This window comes from Schistocerca piceifrons, chromosome 1, assembly GCF_021461385.2.
Source record: "Schistocerca piceifrons isolate TAMUIC-IGC-003096 chromosome 1, iqSchPice1.1, whole genome shotgun sequence".
Taxonomy (NCBI): Eukaryota; Metazoa; Arthropoda; class Insecta; order Orthoptera; family Acrididae; genus Schistocerca; species Schistocerca piceifrons.
Genome location: NC_060138.1, coordinates 855,883,068 through 855,910,229, shown reverse-complemented (window position 1 = coordinate 855,910,229; position 27,162 = coordinate 855,883,068). Strand labels below are relative to the sequence as shown.

The 27,162-nt window shown below is 38.9% G+C and overlaps 1 protein-coding gene across 1 annotated transcript in view; it reads left to right on the top strand.

Annotated features, from left to right (window-relative positions):
- Positions 1-27,162, top strand: part of LOC124792217 (beta-glucuronidase-like) — a 153,582-nt gene that overhangs the window by 103,178 nt on the left and 23,242 nt on the right. The window contains exons 10-11 of the mRNA XM_047257922.1: positions 2,194-2,278; positions 5,661-5,837. Coding sequence (XP_047113878.1) covers positions 2,194-2,278; positions 5,661-5,837 — 262 coding nt within the window. The remainder of the gene's footprint in view (positions 1-2,193; positions 2,279-5,660; positions 5,838-27,162) is intronic.

Sequence of the window (27,162 nt, the reverse complement as noted above, 5' to 3'; positions counted from 1 at the left end):
TCATTTATTTCTGAAACTTAAAGGACACTTTCAAGGACTCTCTTTGATAGCAATGAAGTGATGCAAGCAGAAATGAGGTTTTGCTTCCTTCAACAAAGTCAAACATTCTAAAGTGATGGAATCAACAAGCTACTCTCTTGTTGGCAGAAATGTGTTCATCACAAGGTGACTATGTTGACAAATAAATATGTAGACATGAAGAATAAAGATGTAGAATATTAATAATATTTATTCGATTTTAAAATGTATAAGAGTTTTCACATAAAAAATTCAGAGGCATTACTTTCCAGCATGCCCTCATACTATTTATGTAATTAAATAGAATGTAACCATAACACATCTGTAAAACTGATATGCTCCTGTGCTGATCAGACACCATAGTGGATGCACACAACATGGACTATGTTATGTTCCTGCCATAAATCACTCAGCAATTTCCCACTTGGACATTAATCCATCACACAAAGATATAAGCAGGCACACGGCTCCAGTTGATCAGTGTCCACCAAGTGTTAACATAGTCAACAATACCTCAAGACTGTATTAGAACTATGTCTATTGTCACAGCCAGGAAGAGCCAATCTGGATATTGTACAACTGATTGTATTTACCTTACACTGAATTAGAGCAGAGCTAAAGTCAGATCAGTGGAAGTGAACTTTTGCCACACTCCATCTACAGACTAAAACAAAGCTGTGTAATATTTCCATTAATAAATTGTTGTGAACTGTTGCTAATCTGCATTACCATAATTTCTGCTGTTGTTTGAGAAAACCTATTTGGCACCCTGATAAGGGTGTATAGTTGCTGTGTGCAGCGAAGCTACCTCAATAACAGCAACTACTTTCAGTGGTTAGGAGTTCTCTTTCTTCCACATTTATATTTTGACGCCATTAGTATTTGGTAATTACAACACCTTCAGCTCACTGCCCAAGGCCTAGGTCCCATATGAAAGATAAACCATTTTCTTCACCACACCTTAGTCATCCCCACACCATTACTTCTTGGACTCCTATTCAATAACTGTTGATGATACCTTCCTTTACACCATTATCCACCACACACATTGTCTTACCATTGTGTAATACTATGTCTCACAACACCCTCTCAATTCCAAAAACCAACACCTCACTCCTTCTATACTTTGCTAATTATATCCTAAACTGTAACTACTTCTCCTTTTAGGGAAAGATATGAAAAAAAACTTGTAGCATGGCCAAGAGAACCCTCATTGCATGCTCATATGCCAACCTGTTCATGGCTCATCTAAAGAAAACCTTCCTTGGCACCTGAAAACCTAAACCCTTGCTCTGGTTCAAGTTCATTGATATCTTCATGATCTTGACAAAGAGGTAAGTGACTATCATTATTTGTCCATAACTCAACACATTCTCTCCTAACTGCTTCACCTGTTCCTATTTAACAAAGCATGCTACCCTCCTAGATACTGAACTTCCACCTCTTCAGTTGCCCACCAACCATGAATGGTACCTTCATTTTGATAGTTGCCATCCCTGACATACAGTGTGGCCACTTGTGGATGGCACATCAGCAATGACAAGCATTCTCTTGTGCCGTATACTGAAGGTCTCATTAAGATCTTCACAGACAGGCAGTGCTATCCTTACACTGTCTGTATTTATCTAGGACTTTCCAGTTTCATATCATTATTTTGTTCCATTTTAATTACTTGCACATCATTTCTTGTTGCTGCTTGAACTATTTCTCCATGCTGACTTGTTTCTGCTTTCTTAATAATTTTCCTCTCTCTTTTCATTCAATTAATTTCTGATAAATTCTGATCTATCAAAGGAATTCACTGGACAATATTTTCTTCATCAGTTAAACTCTGTGACGTTTTGAAACAACCTGCTTCATATTATCATCAGATTATAGCCAATTTAAAAATTGAAGTTGAATGACAGGCTGCAATCTAATTTCCATTCTCTGAGTGTGCACAATGGTAATAAAGTAAAATCTGTATGTGACACTTTTACTAAAGTGTTGAGAACAATTATCTCACAAAAAACCTCATTATTTCCTACATACCACAATATTTCTTCATGCATATTTGTCACTTCTGGTCCAATAACAGCAAGCAGTTCTGTGCTGTTTGTATTTTAAAATTTTTGTCATGTTATGTGATAGTTTGCACTGATCTATCAGACTAAGTTTGTTGCATGTATGTTACAGGGAAATTATTAGCCATGTAAAAAGTCTTGATACAACTCGTCCAACTACCATTGCTCAGCAGCAAAACTGGGAGAACGATCGTTCTGTAAGTTTAAATAATAGCATAACTACCTTGCTGGTGTCCACTTCCTAAGAGATCACTTTATATATATACTGTGTCCATTCATGCGAATGGACAGTTTGTTGCTGGTCATTCCCACATAGAAAGCTTCACAGTGTAGGCAGGTCAGTTGGTAAATCACGTGGGTGCTTTATATAAGTGCTGGCAGGTTGATAGACACACAAACAAACACAAAACAGACACAAGCAGACATTTGTAAAGGCTGTGTCTGTGTATGTGCAGATGGATATGTGTGTGTGTGTGTGCGAGTGTATACCTGTCCTTTTTTCCCCCTAAGGTAAGTCTTTCCGCTCCCGGGATTGGAATGACTCCTTACCCTCTCCCTTAAAATCCAAATCCTTTTGTCTTTCCCTCTCCTTCCCTCTTTCCTGACGAGGCAACTGTTGGTTGCGAAAGCTAGAATTTTGTGTGTTTGTTTGTGTTTGTTTGTGTGTCTATCAACCTGCCAGCACTTTCGTTTGGTAAGTCACATCATCTTTGTTTTTATATATATATATATATATATATATATATATATATATATATATATATATATCTAAAAAGAAAGATGATGAAACTTACCAAACAAAAGCGCTGGCAGGTCGACAGACACACAAACAAACACAAACATACACACAAAATTCTAGCTTTCGCAACCAATGGTTGCCTCGTCAGGAAAGTTCCGCAAACATGCCTCATTTCAGCCTCGTGTTCCACTTTCCACCTTCGAGTACCATGTCACCCTCACAACACCTTCACAACGACCCCATTAAGTTTTATTTACATTCCCTCCGCAAACATGCCACCTACACAAGTTCACCACAGGATCAACATAGCCCAGCCCTAACCAACCCTTTTTCGCCTTTTTTCACACCAGATCTCCATTTGCTTTCTAATTTTACCTTTATCTCTCCCCATATATTTTTTCATATTTATTTTCATTTTCATTTCAGCCTCGTGTTCCACTTTCCACCTTCGAGTACCATGTCACCCTCACAACACCTTCACAACGACCCCATTAAGTTTTATTTACATTCCCTCCGCAAACATGCTTCTTTCCTGACGAGGCAACCATTGGTTGCGAAAGCTAGAATTTTGTGTGTATGTTTGTGTTTGTTTGTGTGTCTGTCGACCTGCCAGCGCTTTTGTTTGGTAAGTTTCATCATCTTTCTTTTTAGATATATTTTTCCCACGTGGAATGTTTCCCTCTATTATTTATATATATATATATATATATATATATATATATATATACACACACACACACACACACACACACACACACACACACACACACACACACACATATGTGTGTGTGTGTGTGTGTGTGTGTGTGTGTGTGTGTGTGTGTGTGTGTGTGTGTGTAAAATCTGAATAATTGTAATAGATACGATGTAACACCCAATATTGTGCCTTATTAGGTACAATAGTACATTTGTATCATGTATATGTAATCACATATGTATATATGACTGTACTAAACTTGTAAAAAAATGCTATGACGTTTGCAAAAGACACCAGTTGGTGTCTCCGTGCAAAAAAATACAATAAATAAATAAATAAAATAAATAAGCTTTTCATTGCACGTGCTTCATTAATAGAGAAAATTAATTGCAGTGCATCTGCAATGTCAGTACATAAGTTGTACACTGGTAAAATATTAATAATGGTGTTCTGATATTCATGTAGACATTATTGAAGAGCCAAATGATATCTTACATTCAAGGAGGGTGAAACATGTCATCAAATTTTTTGTGCTGAAATTTTGACACAGACTAAAAACATGTTTATACAGAATTATAGTCCAGTAGAGTACCTATAAAGTAAATGGAAACTCTGAGAGACATAATACAAGACAAAAAAAATTACAAACTTATGAAGAAAATCACTGGGACAGATTGAAGCAGATACTTAAACTGGCTGATGATGGTACAAGTAATCAACTACAGTTTTGTACTGGGGCAACTAAAGTGCTGGTACAAATCATAATTTTGTGAAGATCAAGTGAGGGCTTCAATTAAAAGACATCTCATGGGAAGTTGAGGTATTTTTTACCAGGTATCTCCAACAAAATGCCCATTTCATTCACAATTAGAATTACAGAACAATCAACTAGTTGCCAAATGATGGTAAATTATGTATTTCTAGTTGGTGACCAGTTCAGTTAATAGGCAAGTACCTCCTGAGCAGGGAATTAGTTTTATACTTCCAGTAGCTTGAGGTTTGGCATTGCATTTATTGGAATTTAATTCTAGTAGTACACTGAAGGAAGGAATGTTGTTAGTAACCAAAAATCCTGAGGCAGAAGTTACTGTTGCAACTATCTACAGTTCATTGCATTTGTGCCTGTTGATAGTACACATCATTGTGCCTATGGTTGGATTTGTACTGTACATGCTAGATATTGTTCCTGTACTGTTAGTGTCTATAAATGCAATCTATATCAGGATATAGTCAGTGGCGTACGAGTAAACATAAGATCACGTTGTTGGATGAGTCTTGCTCAGCTTTGGTTTGTGTGATAGCCACATGCTAGGAGTCCATACTGATTCTACACATTCTTGTAGAATACCGTAACATATGAGTAGTATACATTATAACACCGGGTGGATTAGATGTTTTGACTGCAAATTTTAATGACATGTGCTGCAAGAATTGATGTACTTGACTCCAAAAATACAGAATAGTGTCAGTCAGCAATAGACCTAAATGTATCTTTCAGTGGATAGTGAATGGTGATATTTGATAAAACAAATAAATGTGGTTGGTAATAGTTACAAAGCACATCAAACTGCTCTCTGATATGATTTATTGATTGATATGAAGATTTTCTTATCACACTCTTGAGTGGCATTAAAATATATTCATTTTTGGATTCAGCAAATTTGCATTAGTCTAAATCTGTAATTCTTTATTTGTATCACTCGTCGGCAAGTGTAACACAAGTTTCCAAAATTTTTTACTAGGCCTTTATGTGAGTACTGTTTTCATGATTTTGTAGTGTTACAGGAAGACATTACATACCTATGCCATAAATAACATTACAATGGAAAACTTTTATGATTCATTAAGAGGCATGAGTTAAAACACAGCATCAATGTAGTCTTCCAGTATTGCACTGATCTTTCCTGATATGTGTTTTATTTATGAGATCACCTAATTATAAAAACAACTATGACTGGAATATACCATACAAAATGTATATCAAAATACTTTTTATATGCCAGATACCTCTTCAAGGAAACCAGCAGATATGATTCATTTAAATTTACTGATTTGCTTGTTTAACACCATTCTGATTTTAATCACTTCATTGTGTTTATTACTTTCTGACAGTGGAAATAATACTGGTGTCTGAATTTTGCAGAGTCAGTATTTGGACATCATTGGAGTTAACCGTTACCTTGGATGGTATGAGAATGGAGGACTTACAGAGACCATTCTGCCACAATTAGTGATGGAAATAGGCAACTGGAGGACAAAGTATAACAAGCCAATAATAATAACTGAATATGGAGCAGATACCATGGAGGGGCTGCATTTGGTAAGGAAATCTAAATCAAATATTGCTTCCAATTATTTGATCAGCATTGACTGAACAGTCTCAGATATAGACAATGTGTTAGATATCATTCTGACTTTCATTTTTAATTGTAGTATACATGATGTAGAGTAAAAGAAAACTAATATCAACCACAAAATTTAGTACTATACAAGCAGTCACCAGTGCACTGATGCATATGTATTATTTTGGTTTCTGAATCTTCACCACTGAAAAGATCCAATCTTCCCACACAAAATAAGTGTAAGAGTCAGGAAGCAGTAGAGATATTAGGCAGATCATCTGAAAAACTTCTCAGGCTGATGGTGAAAATGAGAATTTTTTATTTCACATCCTGTCTATTTTTAACATTATCTCTTTTAACACTGATACACCTTATTCACTTTATGTTGCAGTGACATTATTCCATCCCTTTAGTGACACTACCAAATACATATCTACAACTGTTGCTTGGTTTTCCTGATCAGTAAGAAGAACTTTGAATTTTGGGGGGAGACATAACCCTGAGAGAGCCAAAACAGGGAATAGGGTGGAAGTTGTACAGATCACAGAATTTTCCCATTGCCAAGTCATTTTTATTGGTATATAGATTGTCTTAATGTAATATGACATTTCTTCTTCTGCAGACCAAGTCATTTGTCCTGAATTTTGATATCCAGATTTGTTAGAAGGTTACAATAATCTACCCATGTTTTCATTTACCTTTTTGAAGACAAACAGTTAACAGAACTCCTTCTATACACCAAAATACCAGTTTCCTTTCTGCAGTTGACACTGTCTTCATCTTCCACACAGCTGAAGAAGTGGCTTCTGTCCACTGTTTTCATTGTTGTTGTCATTCTGTTATATAGTGGGTGACTCTGTGTTTTATCCATTGTGACGTAATGATGAAGAACATTACTTTTGTTTTTACAGATAGGTGTATGTGTTAAATACTGTCCAGAAATTGTTGTGTGAATTCATTTCTGATCAGCAGGGAGTAAATGCAGGACCCATCTTGCACAGAGCTTTCTTATGTGCAATTCTTAATGCAGAATGCAGTCAGCACATTCTTTTGAACCCTTAAAATCTTGAAATTTCAGGCTCATCTATATACCAACTTCCAACATCAGACAGTGCACAGTTGTTAAACAATGTACACAACACTGCAGACAGTACATTTTGATCTCTTCATATTTATTGATACTGCTTACTACTGTGATGGTCAGCCTGTAATTAGTTATTTTAACATTTCATAGGTTAGTTATTCATGTAAACTATGAGTGGTTTAACAGAATCTTTCAAGTGGAAGCATAATAACTTTACATTTCAACAGCTGAGCAGTAACTGACTGATAAAATAGCAACAGTACTTCTTGGCTAGCAGGTGCAAACTCATTAAAAATTACATGATGAAATGAAGATTGTTTACAAGTTCTCTGCTGGGCCCTGACTGACTAGTACATAGTAACTGTACACTTAAGCTGTCCAACTATGACTTGATACTGACTAAACAATGTTTGCATAACAAATGCAAGCCTCCAACTACTATTGTACACCAGTTTTTAGATGTGAATATTACAGAAATTACAAACTGAGAAAATACTATGCTATTCCATTTTAGTACTGAAATAAAATATAGGAAAATTAAAAGAAACAGAGGTACAACAGGCAGTGAAGAAGTGTTGTATATGGCAAAGTTATCATAACTGTTTTATGGGATGGCTGTTTAATGTCCATGGGGATTGCCAAAGTTCAATGAAACGTTTTGAGAGAATGAAATTTTCTACTTGTAATAATTAACAAAGTTACTGGTTATTTAAATGAAAGTACACATTTTCAGAAACTGAAAAAATCATTGGTACAGAACTATGACATTAGATTTTGGAAAGAATTACATTTTAAGATTTGAAAACTCTGGAACATGAAAATTTTAATAAGAATAACTTTTGAAATAAAACACTGGAAAGGTCAGACTGGGATATCAATAATATTACAAAAATTGTTAATCACCATACAGATGATGTGTTGTTGCAGAGAGGCACAATGAAAAGACTATTACATACTATACTTTTGGCTGAAGCCTTCCTCAGAGAAGAAAACACACAGAGCACATAAGTAGGCACACCTCATGTATACATGACCACTATCTCTGGCTGTTATGACCAGAATGCAACTCCCATGTTGAATGAAAACACCAACCAGAATGGGCCAGGGAAGGGGGAGGAATAGCAGGATACAGATGGGTGATGGGGGGGGGGGGGGGGGGGGATAGAACAAGGCTGTCTGGTGGAGCTTACAGAGACTATATGACAGTAGGAAAAGACTGCTAGGCACAATGTTGGGGGGGGGGGGGGGGGGGGAGGAGGGGAGGGTGTCAGGAGAAAAGGAAAGGAACAGAGAAAGAAGACGAACAAAATTAGTGGATGCGTTGGCAGAGAGTGGTGCACAGTGAAGATGAGAGGACATGGATAGGGAGAAGGCGATAGGACAGAGGGGGCAGACAATGTTGGGAGGAGGGTGTTGGTACAGAAAGTTATCATAGGTTGAGGCTAGGATAATTTTGGGAGCAGAGAATGTGTTGTAAGGATGCAGTTCAGAGAAGCTCGTAGAGTACAGGGGGTTCCAAGTGACCCAGATTGTGAAGCAACCATTGAAATCGAGCATTTTATGTTCAGCTGCATATTGCCCCACAGTGGTGTCCACTTTGCTGTTGGCCACAGTTTGGCAGCTAGCTGGTAGCCATATCAGTATAAAAGGCTGTGCAGTGACTGCAGGAAAGGTGGTATATGACATGCCTACTTTCATAGATTGCTCAGCCTCTGATGGATCAGGTAAGCCTATCACTGGACTTGTACAGTAATTGCTGGGTGGGTGGACTGAGTAGGGATTGCACCTGGGTCTTCCACAGGGATAGGGATTAGAAGTGGTATCCAGATGGACTAAGATGCTGTTGAGGTTGGGTGGGCAACAGAACACTGCTTTAGAAGGGGTAGGAAGGATCTTGGATAGAATGTCCCTCATATCAGGAGATGATGATAGACAATCAAAGCCCAGATGGAAGATGTGGTTCAGTTGTTCCAGTCTGAGGTGATATTGAATGACAGATGGGGTGCTCCTTGGTAGCTTTTCTTGGGGGTGGTCAGAGAAATGGTGGTATGTGAGGATATGGCATAGGAAATCTGTTTTTGGACTAGGTCTGGGGGTTAGTGCCTGTTTTTGAAGGCCTTTGGGAGACCCTCAGCATACTGTGCAAGGGAGTTCTTGTCATTGCAAATATGCTGTCCCCAGGAGACCAGGTTGTATGGAAGAGATATTTTGGTGTAGAGGCAATGGCTGGTACTGTCTCTGTCCTACCACTTCCTCCCAATTCACAATCCCACACTTTCATTGTGTGCCTCTCTCTGCCAGCACACCAACTGATCTTTTCCCCTTCTCTAGTCCACTCTTCACGCCCTCACGTTCTCCCTCCCTACAGCATCCTGATGATGTACCTAGCAGCCTTGTCCCACTACCATCTTGTCTCTGCACACCCTGCCAAACAGCCCTCTCTCTCACCCATCCATATATCCTACTATCCCTCCCACTTCCATGCCCTACTCCATGGTGCTGCTTTCAGTCAATGAAAGAGCTACATTCTGGCTGTAGGGGCCAGAGATAGCAGTCATATTTGCATGAAGTGTGCCTACTTGTGTGAATGTGTGTGTGTTTCCTTTTTCAAAGAAGGCTTTGGCCAAAAGCTCAATATGTAACAGTCTTTTCATTGTTCTTGTCTACAACTCAAGGTGTCATCTCCATGGTGAGTAGCAATCTATCCTCTTCATGGTACTGTTAACTTTTGAAATAGTATGTTTACAGAAAAAGTACAATATTTGCTTGAGAGAGGAGAGCAAGAGCTTCCAGATATGCTAGTTTAATCCTAAAACAAATAATTTTTAATGCTATGGAATTTTGAAATGCACATATTCTGCAGATACCATAAATAGTGAATATTTCTTTAAATCAGATATTTACATCATAACTAAATATACCATGCCAGTATCATCAGTATCAGAGAACTTCCCTGTGTATAATAAAGTTTTAGTGAAATTATTATTTTGCATACAGTAACTATCATATATGTACTACTACTAAAAAAATCAGAAAAGAAACGAAATATTTGCATCAGTTCTTGCATAGGAGAGAGTGGAATAATCCCACCTTGCTCTGTTACCAATTCACTCACTGAACCTTATTCAAATCAGCAGTCTATAGTCAGCTGCTTGGTGAAATGACTTGCAATTTCACACACAGCCTGTCAAATGCTGTACCACCCTTGTACCACCCTCTAGGGAAAAAGTATTGTAGTGATGTAAGGATAGTGTCAAGATTTTTCAACCACCTTTACATTATGCCTTGTAAGCAACTGAAAATTTTTTTTCAGAAAGGTACATGATATTGCATTGCAATCTCAAAATAAAAATATTTGTCTTCTTTTTAACAAAATTTTTTGAACAAATGTTTACTCTGGGTCATCCTATTAGTTTTTAATAATACAGGAGCTATAATTTAAGTGGCACATTTCAGCAAATTTTCTTGTAAAGTCTGTTTTAGATGCATCTTCCTGTGCTAATATATTTATATTATAAATTGTTAAAAGTAGCTACAGGTAACAGGCAAGATCATCGCCTTGTTAAAAAACTATGTAAAGTTACGCTGTTTACCAAAAATTTTATTTTGAGGTCTATATCCATCTTGATGATTAGCACAATATTTTGAAACCTAACATGGTTTTCTCCATTATATGTTGCTAGCACACATTCCACTACTACTTGTATCACCTGAAGACGATAACTGCATCAACAAAATATTGTGTTTAAATATGGAAACTGGCTAAGTACCTGAAAATATCTGGTGTACCAATCATGTCTAGAGAACCTCATAAATCATATTTTTTACAGTTTTAATAATGATTATTATGACTCTTTTCTGTAGTGCCTACTGTGGACACTGGCGATATCTGTATGCAGCTCATTGTGCATGATGTTTCCCACTTACTTGATTTCGGTAAATACTCACTAATGATATAACTTCACTGATATTTTCTTCAAATGCTATTGTTTGAACTTTGCACGAAAATCTTTGAGACCAACAGTTTTCTCAAATTTATACTACTGCCTCTTGCTTCTCTACACACCAACAAATATATAAAATGTGTACCAAATTGCTTACATTTGCATGTTAACTACAAACAGCTGGATTTCTTTGGTGATATTTTCACATGGCACGCTTTTGTAGGAAAGCTGACATGTAAGTAATATTTTCATGTATAATTTCATGTATCACTGCAGTCATAAATGTTGTTCATAATATGTGTTTATTTTATTGATATCTGTGTATTTTACTGACCTTTCTCATGTCAAATGCAAAAGACATTCTACTAATCTGTTCCATACAACAAAAATTGGATGAAATACACCAGGAAAGAAGCTATTGCTCTAGATAATGGCCATTCACATTGAGGCACTTATGTCACGGTACAAGTCTCTGTAGAAATCTGCCATCTGCAATTGCAGCCACTGGTTTATACTGGCAGGCAGTTTGACAGCAGTATCAAAGAATTGTTTAGCAAGCCATGTCTTCATTGCTGGGAAGAAGTGGTAGTCACTCAGCACCAAATCTGGGCTGTATGATTGATGATCAAACACCTGCCATTCAAAACGCCATAGGACCTCTCGTGTGCATTTAGCCATGTGTGAATGTGTGTTGTCATGAAAAAACATAACTTTTGCACAAAGTTATGCTGACTCTTTTTTTTTTTTTTTTTTTTTTTTTTTTTTTCCACCCAGGGGATGACAGGATGTAGGAAGGGAAAATTGTCGGTTGGAGGATGCAACCTGAGGTCCTTACACCTGCCACCCGAAAGTTTCCCCTTCATCTGTCTTGTCAGTCTAGTTTTTCATCCTGATGTCACCTTCAGTTTATGCTGCTCCCCACCAGCCATTACAACTACACCTGCCACCCCTCCCTCCAGCGACTCCTTCAATTTTTCATCCTGATGTCACCTTCAGTGTATGCTGCTCCCCACCAGCCATTACAACTATACCTGCCACCCCTCCCTCCAGCATTCCTAGAATCCAAACTGACCTCCCTCCAAGCCACTAGACACCCAACCCCAGGCCCTCTCCCCACCTACTGCCTCCCTCTCCCTGTAATGTCCCCACCTGATACTATCCCCACTGCAACTAGCCACCTACCACAAAATATCTATGGCACTGTCACTCTACCCACTAACTCCAAAAGCTAGCAAGTTTTCTTTCTTTTGTGTGTGCCTATCAATAACTCAACACTTCTACTTTTTGGTGAGTGGTCTCATTTAATCCTAAGTTATTTGAAGGGCTTATATCAACAGTTGTACAAGTCCAGTTTTGTTCATTTTGAGATACAGACTCCTGAAGTTAGATAAATGCTGAAAAATCTGCAGTTGAGATACCAGAAATATTCAAGTATATGGCTTGTTGCTAGAGATGAACATTTCTTTCTATTTGTTTGGATAATTAATTTCAGCAGCATTATAGGCAGAGAAGTGGAGGTAATGGAGCTGCACCACTATTGAAATAAAATAAATTGAACATTATGTACAAATTTATTAATTCTTTTATTGCAAATAATTTTTATTACAGTTTTGATGTACACCTTCTTATTAAATTCACATGTATAATTGAACTACACTGTCAGATATGTTTCAGGTCAATTGGTTTCTGTAAAAATAAGGATTACATTCTTCTTCTTCTTCTTCTTCTTCTTCTTCTTCATGTTCCAGATCACTGTCTTTTGTTTGTAGAGCAAGGAAATAACTATGTTTGATAGCAAGAATATAAGGGAGCAAATCAAGCATATCCTGCTTTTTCTTTTTCAACACTTTTCTCATGTATGGGTAAAGTTGTGAAACTGCAATAATACCACATTCGTGTGGTCTCCCTCTACCATTTTTGGAAGCAAAGCGTAGGATGTGGAAGTCAATGTCATCATTCAGTGTTTCCTTGTAGAGAATTTTGTATGGCTTCTGCCTATCAAAATGCATCCATTTTACACTCCTGGAAATGGAAAAAAGAACACATTGACACCGGTGTGTCAGACCCACCATACTTGCTCCGGACACTGCGAGAGGGCTGTACAAGCAATGATCACACGCACGGCACAGCGGACACACCAGGAACCGCGGTGTTGGCCGTCGAATGGCGCTAGCTGCGCAGCATTTGTGCACCGCCGCCGTCAGTGTCAGCCAGTTTGCCGTGGCATACGGAGCTCCATCGCAGTCTTTAACACTGGTAGCATGCCGCGACAGCGTGGACGTGAACCGTATGTGCAGTTGACGGACTTTGAGCGAGGGCGTATAGTGGGCATGCGGGAGGCCGGGTGGACGTACCGCCGAATTGCTCAACACGTGGGGCGTGAGGTCTCCACAGTACATCGATGTTGTCGCCAGTGGTCGGCGGAAGGTGCACGTGCCCGTCGACCTGGGACCGGACCGCAGCGATGCACGGATGCACGCCAAGACCGTAGGATCCTACACAGTGCCGTAGGGGACCGCACCGCCACTTCCCAGCAAATTAGGGACACTGTTGCTCCTGGGGTATCGGCGAGGACCATTCGCAACCGTCTCCATGAAGCTGGGCTACGGTCCCGCACACCGTTAGGCCGTCTTCCGCTCACGCCCCAACATCGTGCAGCCCGCCTCCAGTGGTGTCGCGACAGGCGTGAATGGAGGGACGAATGGAGACGTGTCGTCTTCAGCGATGAGAGTCGCTTCTGCCTTGGTGCCAATGATGGTCGTATGCGTGTTTTGCGCCGTGCAGGTGAGCGCCACAATCAGGACTGCATACGACCGAGGCACACAGGGCCAACACCCGGCATCATGGTGTGGGGAGCGATCTCCTACACTGGCCGTACACCACTGGTGATCGTCGAGGGGACACTGAATAGTGCACGGTACATCCAAACCGTCATCGAACCCATCGTTCTACCATTCCTAGACCGGCAAGGGAACTTGCTGTTCCAACAGGACAATGTACGTCCGCATGTATCCCGTGCCACCCAACGTGCTCTAGAAGGTGTAAGTCAACTACCCTGGCCAGCAAGATCTCCGGATCTGTCCCCCATTGAGCATGTTTGGGACTGGATGAAGCGTCGTCTCACGCGGTCTGCACGCCCAGCACGAACGCTGGTCCAACTGAGGCGCCAGGTGGAAATGGCATGGCAAGCCGTTCCACAGGACTACATCCAGCATCTCTACGATCGTCTCCATGGGAGAATAGCAGCCTGCATTGCTGCGATAGGTGGATATACACTGTACTAGTGCCGACATTGTGCATGCTCTGTTGCCTGTGTCTTATGTGCCTGTGGTTCTGTCAGTGTGATCATTTGATGTATCTGACCCCAGGAATGTGTCAATAAAGTTTCCCCTTCCTGGGACAATGAATTCACGGTGTTCTTATTTCAATTTCCAGGAGTGTATTTTCAACTGATTCCTTCTTACCACAGCATTTTGTAACTGTTTCAGTGTTAAAAAGTCAGAATGCTTCATTTCTGTGCACAGAAATATATTTTTTCTGCCAGTTTTCCTAACTGTTTCAAAAATATCATCTGGGGAAAACAGAAACTCTTTCTTATTTAATTGTTTTTCTATCTTGGCAAAATCCCTGTCATTTGGCGGGTATGAGTGACCTGGGAGCAGGAACTTTAAATCAATAATGTTGACATTAAATTAAGGAGATTGTGTCACTTTCATTAGTGTTAGAGCAATGTTTATGTTCCTGTTTTATCCACCACACATGTCACTGTACGCAACTACCTGTTTTTGAGAAGTGACACACTTTTCAATATGTTTGAATAAACAGGTACCAATTTCCTGTGAACCCCTTGATCCAGATGCTTCATGCTGAATACACATATGGATTTTGCCATCAGCTAAATTGTGGCATTCAAAATTATACACGTACATGTTTCTTTTGTAGAATGATATCAAGGTTGTCAGTTTATAAAATGCAAGTGCTTTTTACAGGTCAAAGGTAAACACAAACATCTGGGAATCTGCCTCTTTACTACATGATCTGTCTGTAGCCATTGCTGTTCTTTCAGCTTCAGCCCTCCTAAGGTGAAGCTCCTTTTCAGTTAGGCTTTCTTTTTTCTTCTGCATTGGTAGAAGTGTCCATTTCAAAGCTCAATTTGTCACAAAAAGAGCAAGTGTGTTTATGTGGTGGTCAAAATGACAGGTTGAAGTCTTTGTTGAAGATTTTTTGATAGATGTTCTCCCCCACAATTTATTTATTCTGAGACATACATTTATATTTGTACAAATCATACATTTTGGCCATACATAGCTCAAGATTTAAAAACCTTTTGTGGGGATTATCCTTCCTTGCATAATGGTTCTCGGAAACTGGAAAGTTTTTGATGTGTTCCTTTACATCATTTATCAAACTTTGTGGTACAGATAATTTGTTCTGATGTTTGCCCCTTCCATCAAGGTGAGGTGAACCTTCGTCCTTACTTTTTGTTAAAAAGTTAGAGAGTTGTCCATTAGAAATGTCAAAAGTATTCAAGAAACTTTTTGCATACTATTGCACAGTTTCCATTCACATGTAATCGATATTCAGTTTTTCTGAGAACCAGAGCCATATCTTGGCCATCGGCGGTTAACTGAATGATATGTGCATAAACAATTCAGATAACTATTTTGGCAAATAATATCACTCATTGCCCAGAAATTGTCAAATAATCAAATAATGTCTTCCTCTCATCCTCTGAAATTTTATTGAATCATTTATGTGCACACCCATAGTCCACATTGTGAAATGTTTTTGGAGGAATTATTTTACCAGTTACTGTGATGTGTAACTCCCCAGTGTTCCATTTTTTTCTTTCAAATATGCTTTTCATATGTGTCTGTTTTCCTTGCACCCTTCTTGCTTTGACTACGCTTCCTTTTTTCCTGCATATTTGTGGCTGCACCATTCACACGGGCATCAGTAACAATGTCTCCTGTTTCATCATTTTTTGCACTTTCATTGGATGTTTAATCATCATCAGTACTGGTATCTAGAGAGAAAGTAACACAAATTATGATTTATGCAGCACCACATGATTGAAAACACATGTATATGTGAAATACATTAAGATGGACACACTCATTTTCCATTTTTACTGTCAACATAACCTTCATTCTCAAATATTCCTTTTTTGGAACAAAATGTCTATAATGCTGAGATAAAAATAAGTAATTCTTTTTACCTGAAACCATTTGAAAAAGTGGATCATCAATTGTATCACAGTCACTTGATAATGGTCCTGAATCCATCATCTTCACAAGAAATAGCAAACACTGCAATGCACAAAAGCACACAGATCTTGTACCACTACTGAAATAAATTCCTACTTGCTTTTGCTAATGGGTCAGCATTGAGGTGCACTCTGTTGGAAGCAGGATGAAGCTGGAGCTGTCCCACTATGCAAATAAATTACAGATGACTTGTGTGAGTATGTACATGAAGGTAACACTATTTTTTTTTTTTGAAAAGTGGACCTGTTCCACTATTGAAATAAGCCCTTCACTTACATTCTACAAGAACTTTCCTTCAACAATCATACAGTAATAGTAGAGAATGTAGGTAAGAGTTTGTATTGTAACCTTAACTGTTCAGTTAGGTAGAGTGTGAAGAGAGAATGGTGGAAAAGTACTACTGAAACCTATTTAGCCTCCAAAAAACACCAAATTATTTTATTTTGAGACCAGTGTTGTTCTTAACACAAAAACCAATTGAATCCACACACGTTCATCACCATTAAGCTTAATACAAGTATATAAGCATTAAATACATGCTCCACCAGCACTAAAAAAATTTATAATAACGTGTGTTGTGGTACACAACTTACAAAAAGGAGGTGGTTTCTGTTACCAAGCCTTGATATACATACTAACTGTTAAGATAATGTAAATTGGCAGCTTTTTTCAAGGGCAATAAACTGGTCATACCTGGTAATTAAAACATCTGAAAACTCCCCTAAAACATGGAAATGTGTAAGGTATATACAATAATAAAAATATGAAAACAGACAACTCCAGGTTAGACACAAGTGTACAAAAACAAGATACTTTCAGATTTCAGAATAAATATTTATGAAAATCTGATAATATCAATTGAAACAACTATTGACAGTTAAGAACCCTGGTGTAGGCTGTAATTAGTGTCAACACCAAAACACAATTAGAATAATGCATAATATAGTTTACACATACATGGATAATACACATGTATAAAACACTTCTAAAGCCCAATGGCAGTGATTTACAATTTTTTACATTCTGGCAGGGGAACTATAATCATTATAATGGAAAACACAACCAGAGCTGGACTGCACTGCCACAAAACTGAAAGAACACTGAAACTCAACAAGTTACAAGTGGTGTTCAATAAGTAATGAAACTTTTTTTCCTGAAGTAGGTTGGTTTTATTCAGGATTCAAATGCACTATTTTATTCACCACTCTTTTGACTACAAAACCCTATTTTTCAACACAGTCTCCATCTATTGTGGTGGCCTTATGCCACCTTAGTGGGAGGCCTGAATGCCCGTATGCTACCACTCTATTGTCAACACTGGAACAAACACCTTGCTGCATCAGCAAACGCCCCATCACCCATGTACTGCTTTCCATGGAGTGCACCCTTCATTGTGCCAAACAAATGGAAGTCAGAAGGTGTGAGACCTAGACTGTAGAGTGGATGAGCAGAACAGTCCAATGAAGTTACTTGAGCTCCTCTCAGGTGAGTAGACTTGTGTGAGGTATTGTGTTGTCATCAAGAAGGAGAAGTTCATTTGCATTTTTGGGGTGATGAAAATACTGAAGTTCATTCTTGGATTTCCTGAGGGTAGCAGAATATGCATCAGAGTTGATCATTGCACCATGAGGGAGGACATCAGTCATTGCCATGACTTTACTGCTGAGGGTGTGCTTTGAACTTTTTCTTCGGAGGAGAAGTGGTGTGGTACCACCCCATGATTGCCATTTTTTCTCATTCAAAGTGATGAAGCTATGTTTCATCACCTGCGATGATTTAAAAAAAAAACTGAAGCAAGAAAATTGTTGCACTTTATGATCTTTTGTTAGGTGTAAAATAACCCAGAGGGTGCACACCTTTGAGTACCCCAACTATTGAATGAGTGTGTCAGCACTGCCAGCAGAGATGTAAAGATGTGCAGAGAGGTCTTAGATGGTGATCTGTGAACCACCTTGAATGAGAGTGTCCACATATTCCAACACTGCAAGGGTCACAGCTAAGTGCAGCCAATGAGCACACGGGAGATCTACATCTACATCTACATTTTTACTCTGCAAGCCACCCAATGGTGTGTGGCAGAGGGCACTTTACGTGCCACTGTCATTGCCTCCCTTTCCTGTTCCTGTCGCGTATGGTTCGCGGGAAGAATGACTACCGGAAAGCCTCTGTGCACGTTCGAATCTCTCTAATTTTACATTTGTGATCTCCTCAGGAGGTATAAGTAGGGGGAAGCAATATATTCGATACGTTATCCAGAAACACACCCTCTCAAAAACTGGACAGCAAGCTACACCGCGATGCAGAGCGCCTCTCTTGCAGAGTCTGCCACTTGAGTTTGCTAAACATTTCCGTAATGCTATCACGCTTACCAAATAACTCTGTGACAAAACGTGCCGCTCTTCTTTGGATCTTCTTTATCTCCTCTGTCAACCCGACCTGGTATGGATCCCACACTGATGAGCAATACTCAAATATAGGTCGAACGAGTGTTTTGTAGGCCACCTCCTATGTTGATGGACTACATTTTCTAAGGACTCTCCCAATGAATCTCAACCTGGCACCCGCCTTACCAACAATTAATATTATATAATCATACAATAAAGGATCCTTCTTTCTATGTATTCGCAATACATTACATTTGTCTACGTTAAGGGTCAGTTGCCACTCCCTGCACCAAGTGCCTATCCGCTGCAAATCTTCCTACATTTCACTGCAATTTTCTAATACTACATCTTCTCTGTATACTACAGCATCATCCATGAAAAGCCGATTGGAACTTCTGACACAATCTACTAGGTCATTTATATATATTGTGAAAAGCAATAACACTCCCCTGTGGCACACCAGAGGTTACTTTAACGTCTGTAGATGTCTCTCCATTGAGAACAACATGCTGTGTTCTGTTTGCTAAAAACTCTTCAATCCAGCCACACAGCTTGTCTGATATTCTGTAGGCTCTTAGTTTGTTTATCAGGCGACAGTGTGGAACTGTATCGAACGCCTTCTGGAAGTCAAGGAAAATGGTATCTATGTGGGAGCCTGTATCTAATATTTTCTGGGTCTCATGAACAAATAAAGCAAGTTGGGTCTCACACGCTTGCTGTTTGTGGAATCCATGTTGATTCCTACAGAGTAGATTCTGGGTTTCCAGAAATGACATGATACATGAGCAAAAAACATGTTCTAAAATTCTACAACAGATCTATGTCAGATATACAGGGCTATAGTTTTGCGCATATGCTTGATGACCCTTCTTGAAAACTGGGACTACCTGTGCTCTTTTCCTATCATTTGGAACCTTCTGTTCCTTTAGAGATTTGCGGTACATGGCTGTTAGAAGGGGGACAAGTTCTTTCACATACTCTGTGTAAAATCGAATTGGTATCCCGTCAGGTCCAGTGGACTTTCCTCTGTTGAGTGATTTCAGTTGCTTTTCTATTCCTTGGACACTTATTTCAATGTCAGCCATTTTTTCATTTATGCAAGGATTTAGAGAAGGAACTGCAGTGCGACCTTCCTCTGTGAAACAGCTTTGGAAAAAGGTGTTTAGTATTTCAGCTTTACACGTGTCATCCTCTATTTCAATGACATCATCATCCTAGAGTGTCTGGATATCCTTTTTTGATCCACTTACTGATTTAATGTAAGACCAGAACTTCCTAGGATTTTTCTGTCAAGTCGGTACATAGAATTTTACTTTCGAATTCACTGAACGCTTCACGCATAGCCCTCCTTATGCTAACTTTGACATCGGTTAGCTTCTGTTTGTCTGAGAGGTTTTGGCTGTGTTTAAATTTGCAGTGAAGCTCTCTTTGCTTTTGCAGTAGTTTCCTAAATTTGTTGTTGAACCAAGGTGGGTTTTTCCCATCCCTCACAGTTTTACTCGGCGCATACATGTCTAAAACACATCTTACGATTGCCTTGAACTTTTTCCATAAACACTCAACATTGTCAGTGTCAGAACAGAAATTTTCGTTTTGATCTGTTAGGTAGTCTGCAATCTGCCTCATTTTACTCCTGCTAAACAGATAAACCTTCCTCCCTTTTTTTATATTCCTATTTACTTCCATATTCAGGGATGTTGCAATGGCCTTATGATCACTGATTCCCTGTTCTGCACCTACAGAGTCGAAAAGTTCGGGTCTGTTTGTTATCAGTAGGTCCAAGATGTTATCTCCACGAGTCAGTTCTCTGTTTAATTGCTCAAGCTAATTTTTGGATAGTGCACTCAGTATAATGTCACTCGATGCTCTGTCCCTACCACCCATCCTAAACATCTGAGTGTCCCAGTCATATCTGGTAAATTGAAATCTCCACCTAAGACTATAACATGCTGAGGAAATTTATGTGAAATCTATTCCAGATTTTCTCTCAGTTGTTCTGCCACTAATACTGCTGAGTTGGGAGGTCGGTAAAAGGAGCCAATTATTAACCTAGCTTGGTTGTTGAGTATAACCTCCACCCATAATAATTCACAGGAACTATCCACTTCTATTTCACTACAGGATAAACTGCTACTAACAGCGAGAAACACGCCACCAGCGGTTGCATGCAATCTATCCTTTCTAAACACCATCTGTGCCTTTGTAAAAATTTCGGCAGAATTTATCTCTGACTTCAGCTAGCTTTCTGTACTTATAACAATTTCAGCGCTTGAAGTTCCGGTACTCTACCAACGCAGCTTCGACAGTTTACAATTACAATACCAACTGCTGCTTGGTCCCCACATGTCCTGACTTTGCCCCACACCCTTTGAGGCTGTTGCCCTTTCTGTACTTGCCCAAGGCCATCTAACCTAAAAAAACCGCCCAGTTCATGTCACACAGCCCCTGCTACCCGTGTAGCTGCCTGCTGGGTGTAGTGGACTTCTGAACTATCCAGCAGGAGATCAAACAATTGGCACAAACCTTATTCCGATGATGACAGATGCCTCTTCCTACAACCTCACCAGGCTTCTGTTCACTTCCAGGGGTTTATTGACATTCTGCAAGTGCATATGACTATCTGCAATGCTCTGGTTTACCACTAAAATAAACTCGATGACACCTGTCTTTTTGGGATGCACTTCTGTTATGGACACCATTTTGAAGGCTACTTACAGCACTACCACCTATCAGAACTTTATGAAACTGTAGGGGCTGAATTTGGAGTATTGTAGAGATTTCCCACAGCAAATTCTGCATTTTTTTCAACTCAAATTGGCCAATAACAAAATATTTTGCCTTACTTATTGAACATCCCTTGTAAATAAAAGTTAGTTAAGGTTCATCTTGAAACAATCATGCATGTGAGCACACAAATCAATCGGCTGTTGTAGACAGAAAAAGTTAAAGCATTCGTTTTAAAATGCTTCTCACTAGATGAATTTTCTTCAGTGCTTTGTTGGCAGTGTGATGAACAAAGCAAACAACTTTAGGCTTCTCAGGCACAGCTGTCATTGATCTGTCTCTGAGCTAACCCTTCAGACTATAGCATGTTGAGGCCATGCTCTCCTTAGATGTGGTTGCCAAGTGTGAGGCCATGGTCTCTCAGATGCAGTTGCTAAGTGCGACTCCTACAGTTGGCCTGAAGGTGGAAACATTGGCTCTGTGTGTGGTTGCTAAGACCTTTGTGGCTAGTTAATCTAGAAGTCATTAAGCAATTAACACAGATGCTGAGTGCAAGACTGCTTATGCAGCTCTCTAAAATTGGTTAAGCAGGGAATGTTGTGCACTCCAGTGGGATACAATAGCACTCATTGGTAAGGTATGCTGTTCAAAGATACAACTGAAGCAAGACCTCTACCAGCAGTATTATCATGAGTCAATAAACAGCTCCAGGATAACGTGAGACACATTGCCAAGGATCTTCCTCACACAGTTGTGAAGATTGTATCACTCTTTGAGAGTTATAAGCCCTGGATGAAATATTCATTGTAACACATCATTTTATGGTATGTGGTACCACTGTGATTTTCCCCTATCCTATTCCAATATGGAATGTTGCATGGTACCTTTGGTACCACTATCACTTTCCTCTTCCCAAGTCCATTAGGCTCCCAACTCTTCTTTGAATATGTTGTTGTTATGGTCTTCAGTCCAGAGACTGGTTTGATGCAGCTCTCCATGCCATACAGTAAAGCTGCATGCCCTCGGGAAAAATTATGGCTGTAGCTTCCCCTTGCTTCCAGCTGTTCACAGTACCAGCACAGCAAGGCCATTTTCGTTAATGTTACAAGGCCAGATCAGTCAATCATCCAGACTGTTGCTCCTACAACTACTGAAAAGGTTGCTACCCCTCTTCAGGAACTACATGTTTGTCTGCCCTCTCAACAGATACCTCTCCATTGTGGTTGCACCCATTGTACAGCCATCTGTATCACTGAGGCATGCAAGCCTCCCCACCAACAGCAAGGTCTATGGTTCATGGGGGGGGGGGGGGGGGGGGGGTGTCTTTGAATATACATCCCCCAAATTTCAACAGTAACACTCTCCATGATGTACAATGCCTCTCTTACAGTGACTGTCACTGTAGATTGTTGAGCATCTCTGTAATGTTCTCATGCTTATTAAATGATCACATTTCAAAACATGCCACTCTTTGTTGGATATTCTCTGTTGGTCCTGTTAACCCTACTTGGTAATGATCCCAGACTAATGAACAGCACTCAAGAATCCACATTTTTTTGTGAGTGAATTACATTTCCTTAACCTGAATCTGAACTTGAAAAATGCTTTTCGAGCAATTAGTTTTATGTGCTCATTCCGATTCTGGTTACTACAAATGGTTACTTCTTGATATTTTAAAGTTGCTACTGTTTCTGGTGATTCTTTCACCATTTGCATAATCAAACAATAATGGCTATCTTAGCCTATTTATGCACAACATGCTAAATTTCCTACAACACCCCCTTGGGGTACTTCACAAGTTACCTTTATACTTGCAATTTCATCCTATTAAAAATAGGATATTAAGTTCTGTCTCCTAGAAAATTTAGAGTCCAGTCACAAATCTGGTCTGGTTCTCAGTAAGTCCACACACTGAGGTAACAAAAATCATGGGATAATGATATGCAGATATAATATGGAGGTAGTATCATGTACATATGGTATAAAAGGGCAGTGTATTGGCTGAGCTGCCATTTGTACTCAGGTGATTCGCGTGAAATGATTTCTGACATGATTATGGCCACAGAACAGGAATTAACAGTCTCTGAACATGGACTGATAGTTGGAACTATACACATGGGACATTCCATTTTGGAAATCATTAGGGGATTCAGTATTCTGCAACCCACAGTGCCAAAAGTGTACCAAGCATATCACATTTCAGGCATTACATCTCTTCATGGATAATACAGTGGCCCATGACTTCCACTTAATAAATGAGAGCAGTGGCGTTTGTGTAGAGTTCATGTTGTTAATAGACAAGTAACACTATGTTGCATGAAATAACCACAGAAATCAATTTTGGATGTATGATGGATGTGTCCAGTAGGACAGTGTCACAAAATTAAGCGTTAATGGGCTATGGCCGCAGACAATCAACCATTGACCTTACTAATGGCATGACATCACCTTCAGCACATCTCTTGTGTTTGTGACATATCATTGGGACGCTATAGGGCTGGAAAACCATGGCCTTGACAGATGAGTCCTGATTTCAGTTGGTAAGAGCCGATGCAATTGTTTGCAAATGGTTTGAATAGCATTCTGGACAGTTAGAGTTAATGTTTTGGCCACCAGTCAAACATTTATGGGGCATAATCAAGAGGTCAGTTCATGAACAAAATCCTGCAATGGCAACACTTTTGCATTTATGGATAGCTATTGAGGCAGCATGGCTCACTATTTCAGCAGGAAAGTTCCAGTGACTTGTTGAGTCCATGCCTTGTTGAGCTGCTTGGCGGCATGCGGTTGCAGCTGTAGCGGTTACAAAGATAAGTAATGACAAAGTTATTCATGCACTGTCATATAGTTATTAAATTTAATAGTTTTCAGTCATGTTTCATGCTGTTTGTGCCATAATAACAATTTAATAAACTTTGGGAAACATTCACTCGCTATGTTTTTCAGAGTTTTATGCACTTTGAATTCATTTAGTTTTCAGCTGATGTTTCTTATTGTTTCTTTTGAAATATTTCAGTAAAATTTTCATTCACTGTTTTAACTTCATTGAGTGTTCAAGTGGCCACTTAAATTTTTGGTTTAGCTAATAATTTTGTGAAGTTTTGTTGGTATTGGTTTTAGTTGTGGTTTAGTAGTATTAATAAAAGTAGTTGCTTTCTTAGTAGAGAGAATTTTGGGACCACTGTTGGTGGTTCTATAAATAGTTCTACTGGTGTAACTGAACTTAGGTAATGCAGATCTATAGTTTTTTTCAGTAACTGTAAAATTTTACCATGAGTGAGAAGTGTGGGCTCTATTGTATGTTTTTGGGTAGTGGGTTACAGTGCGGGATTTATTCAAAGTAGTTTCATTAGGAGGAATCTAATGGGGAATCCAGTGGGCATTCTAGCAAGGTCCTCTCCTGGGAATGCAGAATCTGCAGTAGAAATAAGTTGATAGAGGAGCAGGAGCATAAGATCTGTGTCCTTCAGATGCAGTTACAACATGCAAAGGAGGAACTAGATAGGTTGAGGAGGGTGAAGGGTGCTGGGGAATGGGAACTGTCAGTTGGCAAGAAGGAAGCTAAGACAAGCAGGTATTCAGACAGTTATACTTTCCGTAGATGCAAAAGATTTGACCAACTGTCAGAATTGAGTGGAAAGTTGCCTCTTGTAGCTGTATATGTAGGAAACATGCAGCAGTTCTCAGCTGTTAGAAGGCCTAGGTCTGTTGCAAAGTCTAACAGAAAGAAGAAGCTTCTGCTGTTAGGTAGTTTGCATGGTAAAGGTGTGGGCCAGCAGTTGCAGGAAGATTTGGGGAGTGGGTACCAGGTCACCAGCATAGTGAAGGCTAGTGCAGGGTTGGCTCATGTGACCCACCTACATCATATTCCCAGTCCCTATCAAGAGTATCCCCTGCTCCACACACTGTCACTACCTGATCCTCCTCCTTAAAATTCCTACATAACTCCCCTATGCTGCCAGTCACATGAGCCAACCCTGCACTAGCCTTCACACTGGTTGATTTGCACAATGCCTATATAAAATACATGAGTATTTTGGCATAGACTTTGCCAGGTTGAATAGTGTGCAGAATGGTGTTATCTACTGTAGTGGGAAGATATTCAAGAAGCTCCCATCTAATATATACCATGGTATGAGAAGTAGTGTACATCTAGCTTCCTGTTAAACCAAAACCTTTTCTTTCTCTCAGTGCATCTCAAAGATTGTTCAGTGATGGACCAAGTACATTGAAAACCAGGGTGTAGATGACAAAAATAATACCATTGTTATTTTTGTAATAGTGTTGTAATAAATTATATAATTATAATGCAGTTGCTCATATGTTTTCTAATCAATAGATTGAGTTATATTTTCTCTCTCATTTTGTCAACCCAATTTTTTAAACTGATCTTAATTACTAATATTGTGCTCTGTCATGTATTTAAAGCAAACAATTCCTTCACTCAGAGGTAATATCAGATACCTGCATGTGTGTAATTTTATATCAAACTGATCAACTAAAAACTTTGTTGCCTACCTGTCTTTTGTTGATAAACTTCCTTGAAGGTGCTCCATAGGCAGAAGACAAGAGGTGTGGTTTCTGGAGACTTATTGGAACTTAGTGGTACCCCTTTAATCTGTCATCTGTCTAGGCATAGTGTCATTCAAGGAAACCTGTCATTTATCTGTCAGTCAGGAGGCAATCACCTTGATATTTAGTTTAGTTGTTCTCTTGTCCCATGTATCATGTAATCTCACCCTCCCACACATCACTATCAAAATTCTCTGTCTTTGCCCAAATTCTGAATGCTTCAGGAGCATAAAATAGACAAAAGAAAAACTTTTTATTTATCTTGATTTTCTCATCGTGTTTTTGGCTCTAATTCTTGTTGTATCTAGGGGGACATTCTTCAGGCTGTAATTTTTATAACATTACGGGTTCCTGAAGATGACGTAACTGATGAAGATTTGCCTGTTGTTATGAATACCTTTTTTTATCTCATTCTTCTAAATCACACCAACTTTACAATTTTCATTTCTATCACACCACAAACTACATTATTGGTGACACAATCAAAAACACATCCGATTCCAATCTAGGCATGCCCACTACTCCTTAACATTCTGCTGAACTCACCATATTCCAGAGAGTTTACAAAACAAAAGAGTTTTCAAACTTTATAGACAAAAGAAGAATCATCACCAAGATATAACATTATTTTATAAATCAGTCCAGAAATTAATTTAGTAATTCGTGTTAGATTGTGCAATTAATAATATGAATCTTAAGTTGCCAGAAATTTTGTCATTTGAAATATTTTAAAAAGAAGAGTAATTTTAACTATTAGTACATATCGATTGTAACAATTTAATTTCTTTTTATACATTTTAGCCTGAAATACATGATATACCAAATCATATGAAATTAATTTAATTAAACAGCTAAAAATTTTCACCTATATGAGAATTGATAGTATATATGGTATTGGTTATTTCTATAAAAAAGAGGTAATGTTAGAGGAGAGTGACCCATTATAATCATAATTGTGGTTTCTCACTGTGATGTGGAACAAGTCACCTCTGAAATCATAGTGTAAAAGATGGCAACATGCTGACCATTTACACCATTTTGTAAGCTTCCTGTTTTCTTCTTTGTATGGTGGCTTACTGTAATTGTAGTTGTACTTTATTAATTCATAAAACATTTCTAGTGAGTGCACGAGCATTAAGTAGAACTTGTAGAACAAATCAATAGTGGTAGTATCGGTCATGAGAGATGGTGTGATGATGTAATATGAATTAATGTAGTGATGTAAGTAATATGAATTAATGTAGTGATGTGGGATGATATAATTAGGTAAAGATATAATTTCAGGAAAGAAAGTTATAGCAAATTACAGTGGAATTATTACACATTCA